Source organism: Gavialis gangeticus, unplaced genomic scaffold (genome assembly GCF_001723915.1).
Source record: "Gavialis gangeticus isolate Ggan-Ray unplaced genomic scaffold, GavGan_comp1, whole genome shotgun sequence".
Taxonomy (NCBI): domain Eukaryota; kingdom Metazoa; phylum Chordata; order Crocodylia; family Gavialidae; genus Gavialis; species Gavialis gangeticus.
The window spans coordinates 92,781,523-92,786,552 of NW_017729024.1; the positions used below are offsets into that span (position 1 = coordinate 92,781,523).

General features: G+C 37.6%; 1 protein-coding gene across 1 annotated transcript in view; it reads left to right on the forward strand.

The window, feature by feature from the left end:
• Nucleotides 1–110: 110 nt before the first annotated feature.
• FRMD3 (FERM domain containing 3) overlaps nt 111–5,030 on the forward strand; it is an 87,822-nt gene continuing 82,902 nt past the window's right edge. The window contains exon 1 of the mRNA XM_019517409.1: nt 111–226. Coding sequence (XP_019372954.1) covers nt 219–226 — 8 coding nt within the window. The 5' untranslated portion in view covers nt 111–218. The remainder of the gene's footprint in view (nt 227–5,030) is intronic.

Consider the following 5,030-nt stretch of genomic DNA (forward strand, 5'->3'; position numbering starts at 1 on the left):
TAGGAAGGGAGTGGTAGCTGCACAAGCAAGTGTTGATATCATGATGGTATTCTTTTTTATATGCTTTTTTTTTTTTTTTTTACAAATTATAGGTAACTGAACTGGAAGTCCTTTCATATCTCTTTGAGGGGGGACCCATCAGTCTTCCACATTTGACTGAAACTCAAGTTTCCTGCTTATCTGTCAACTCACCCAAATAGACTTGAGCTTCAAAACTGATGTTAAGGTCATTTTCTAGTTTATACTTTATTACTTTCCCTCCTTTGGCTTCATTTATCATGATGAGAAAAAAGCTACAATCTGATGTCTTTTCCATAAAACTCTCAAAGCTTGCAGATTATTCATGACTGTTTTGCCAATTTCACTTACCTGTTTGTCACAAGAAGAACCTGTTAGATGTGCAGTGTGACACATGAGGACTGCTGTCATCAATAGTGTAACTGAGAAGGTGCAGCCAGTCAGTAGCCCCACATGCTGCTTCTGGGGGCACAGTAATAGCTGCTGCCACAGCTGGTGACTGGCCATGCCATGACTGCCAGCAGCACAGCAAGCCTCTGGTGCTGCTCCAGGCAGAGCTTCCCTGTCTTCTGGGAGCTGCCCTGTTACACCTCTGGCTTTCAGAGCAGGTAATAATGATAGGCTGCAAAAGCAAGAAGAAATGACCAGCTTTGCAGTGATCTGGTCATTTATGGTCCTTTACAGGTTATCTGCATTGTAAGACTATTAAATGGTGTTTCAGGCTTTGTATTTTCTTATAGCCAGCTGCTACTCCTCCATCTTCTATTATTGACTATTCATATTTTATTAACTGAATGAAGTGTTAGATACATTCCCTAGCAAAGCAGATAAGTTCAGTTTAGCTATTCCTCAAACTCTGAACAGCAGTCAAGTTCAGAAAGTCCAGAGTGAAATGATGACATTTCTGTAGTATTTCCCTAATGCAGATACCCAGGAACTCAGTCTCACAATACTTTTGTTTGTAGGGAGGTAGTAGTATTCTTATTTTATAGATAGCATTCAAAGGCACAGAAACAAATTTCTTGATTGAGTGAAGTTACCAAAGCAGTAGATAGCTTTTAAGTATCTGTGTTGCACCACTGAAGTCAGGGCTTACTTGGGCATTATTAGGACTTCTGCTGAAATGGGACACTAGAAGATTTGGAGGTTAAACTACATCTATTGCAGAGCATGTGACTTGGCTTTCAGCCCAAAGAGCATCATCCCCTGTAGAGTAGATACCTCTTCTGTTTCAAAAAATCCTTTCCCTCAACTATCTTTTTTTTGTTCGCAGTTGCTATTCTTGTTTTGTCTAAGGAAGGGAAGTTTCTTTCCATGCAGCTTACTATATGGGAGATCTTTCAAACAAGACCTTTAAAAACTCTGATTCTGCTTTGCATAGGCATCCCATTGCCCTTTATATACAAGAGCAAGGGTTTTCCTGGTGCATTGGCCATCAATTTCTTCTACTCCCACTGTGCTGTGTACTCCCCAATAGTTTTCCACTTGGCTGCTGCCTTCTGTCTGAGAGATGGCTGTGTTTCAGCGCTGAAATGATTGCGCATATAAAATGTGCATATAGAATTTGTGTAGTATTAGTGCATATAAAATGATGGTTTAGCTCCTTAGGTATTGTCAAAGTGTAAGACATATTCTTATGACCAGGTTTTCTCGCTTGAGTTCAGTAGCAAGGTCATGCATGAATGCAGCAATTTTGTGATGCACAGGGTAAGATCTCAGTAAAGAGAAAAGGTGATTATATTGAGACTAATCATTTAATAAGGGAGTACTTGCAGTGTTGGAGAAAAATAACAAAATTCTGCTCCTTTAGTTTATGTGGGGAAAACAAGCAGAGCTTTCTGCTGAGAATATAAAATGCTGGTGACAAATATGTAAGTAAATAAATAATATTTAAAAGAGTTAAATAACTAGCCAATGTGCTGAGGTGATCTCTCGCTGTGGAAGGTGAACGCTGTGTAAGGGATTTTGCATCATCCCAGGAACAACACAGAAAAGAAATCATATATCTGGGACATATTTCTTTTCCTGGTCTTACTGCCCCTTCATCCCCTGAGGCAGTAACCCCCAATTTCCTACCAGCTCCGACGTGGGATCTCCATCTACTCCCCACTCACCTGTTTTGGGGTAGATGGCAAATACTGGTTGTATCATGCTGGGAGGCAGGAAGCATCCTACTCTTCCTTAATTTTCTGTGTGGCCTAGATGTAGCCCTAAGTGACTGACAGATACTTTAAGGGAAAATCCTGGCATGTCTGAATACTGTGGTGACTGATGGTTTAATTGAAACTATTTGTGAATTCTGAAAGGTTAATGAGTTTGAGTACAAACTATCATTCATCTAAAAGCTGATACATAGAATTCACTATTTGGTATAATTAAAAGTTCTTCTCTACTAGATACATTGAGATTCATTACTTTCTCTCTTTTGGTGGTGGGTACTTAGTCATCTGTAAAATTGTGTCCTGTATATTATGTCGGTTCTGTATACCAGTGCAGGAAAATGTGAACTAGATAAGGTTAGGAAAACAAATATACATTTTTAATTCTTTTTCTGAAGCTTAAAAAAAAGGATAAATATGCCATTGATTTTTACTGGTAGCCTGTGTTTTCAGACAGAAAAGAAGAAAGATGATGTGTGGTTGAAAATATTTAACATTTGGTTGGAAAATTTATGCAAATATCTTTCAATTTTTTTTGGGGGGGGGGAGAATGCTTTCTAAAACCAAATTACAAAGTAATTGTAATTTTTAATTAAATATTTTGGTGCTTTTTTTTAACCACCTTTGTATAAGAAGAATTAAAAATGTGCACACAGATTCAGAATGAACGTGCATAGGAGCAGAGTTACAAACTAATTGTCAAGATGTTTCAAATCTTCAGCTGGAATGAGAGAGGCATCTGTTCAAGGGAACTGTAGGATACTGTATTTCACATGTTTGAAGACAGATGTTTAGATAAGCACTTTTCTTCAGCTTCTGTTCAGGTCAGGGGAAACAGTAAATTATAGGGTAGTAACTTTCTCCTGAATTTATATGTTGCTTCTGTTACCTCTGGATCATCAGAGAAGGTCACGTCAAGGGGTACATGGAGATTTGGCATGTTTGATTATATTTATGTGGCTTTTGAGAAATGAATTCTAAATGTGATTACAAGAACATATAATTATTGATATTAATTTTACTTTGTGAACTCCATGAACTATACCTGTATGTTATAAAAGAATTAGGATTCAAGTACATCCTATTCTTATCAGGTAATTATTCTTGCATCAAAACACTGTACATCCCATATAACAGTTTTAGTGGCTGTAGAAAAGTTTTTATTGTTTCATATTAGGTGCTTCAGTAAGTTTTATGGTTTAAAGTAGGCCATTTAGATGCCAAAACTCTAATGACTGAAAGGGAGGGAGGAGGGGCAGGGAAAAGAGAGAAAACAGAGAATAGGGCTCTCACTATTTATTAAGGAAATTTATTTTGTATTTAATTTTCACACTTTTGTCCATTCAGGGACTTTTAAATATTTGCTCCACTTTCACTCAAGATAGTTACAGAGCAACAAAAATCGTATTAGTAAAAAAACCCCCAAAACCTAACAGATTCTCCTACTACTCTTATATTTATGTTTATATAAATCTTGGAGTGACTTCATTTGGTGCCAAAAAGCTTCTAATCAATTTAAATATCTTTATAGGACAAGTAGGCTTTTAGTAATAAAACTGTACAGTAAAATATGTTGTTAATTTACTTTTTATCTCTGCTTCCAGAAAATCAGCCTTATGCTTAATGTCAGTGACAATAAGAAGTTATCTTCCTAGTTTTCAAAAGGAAGCAGTACACTCAGGGATATTTGGAGCAATTATTCTTTAACAGAGGAATGTTGAAAACAGCTAGGGCTAGTGCCAACAGTTTAATCTTGTCACTGATGGAGGACCTCAAAACTGTGTCATCTGAATTTTATTTTAGGAAAATAGAAACTGCATTTCTTGTTTGAGTTTGTCTTGTCTGAGACTTTTGGATAAACAAGTGTATTAAAGGTACTGCTGTTGACTAGGATTAGAGATTATTGGTCTATTTGCTTGAAAATACCACATACAAAATCACCACTCAGCCCTCCTCTCTTCCTTTTACATACCTCTACTGGAATGTGTAAGAAACGTGTGTTAACTTTCTTGCTGCCCCAGAAATGTTGCTGCTGATGCTATTGCTATTGACCTTAAGTGGTCTCCACATGATATATGCTAGGATAGGTTTGAGCTAGCTTGATTAATGTTGTTTGTCCAGAGTCCTGGCCACTATTTTTTGGTTCCAAAATTACCTAGATTCATAGATTGATATGAATCTAGGTAATTGGGTAAACCTCCCACTGTACTCCACCTTTGGGCTCAGATATCATTAATTGGCTCTGTCAGAGCAGACCTATTAGTTGGCTGGCTTTTCAGTGAGCTACCTCTAGGATGTGTTTCAGTCCTTACCAGAAAATAAAGTTTCCCAAATTTTCTCTCAGACTTGTTCTTGCTCCCAGACTGATTTGCACACTGGAAAGGATTATTGAAAGTTACAGGATTAGATACTGCTTGTTTGCCCCAAAGCAGTCAAATCACATCTTATTTTCACAGGTTGTCGTTGCAGATTAAGGATTTTTTGTATCACTGAGACCTTCAATTCAGTAAGAGGGAACAGATTTTCTCTTTTGGGAATCTACCTGCGCCCCAATAGTATTGAGTTTAAAAATGGATTAGTGAGCCGTGACTGGATATTGATTACATCAGTGAGACATGATAAAAAAGCACCAAAAAACAAACACAACCACTGTGGCAGTACTGACTCACAAAGACGAGGGTCCCATAGTAATGTCTCTCTTTATAATACACCTCCGGGACTTCTCTAAATTGAATGAAGGTCACTTTTCAGGGAAATCCACATAGTCTTCTATTGAGCTCTTATTTATTTGTGGTGTGTTTGGAGCAAGTAGGGATGAGGGCGGAGGATACACCGGACCGGCACCCGCAACTA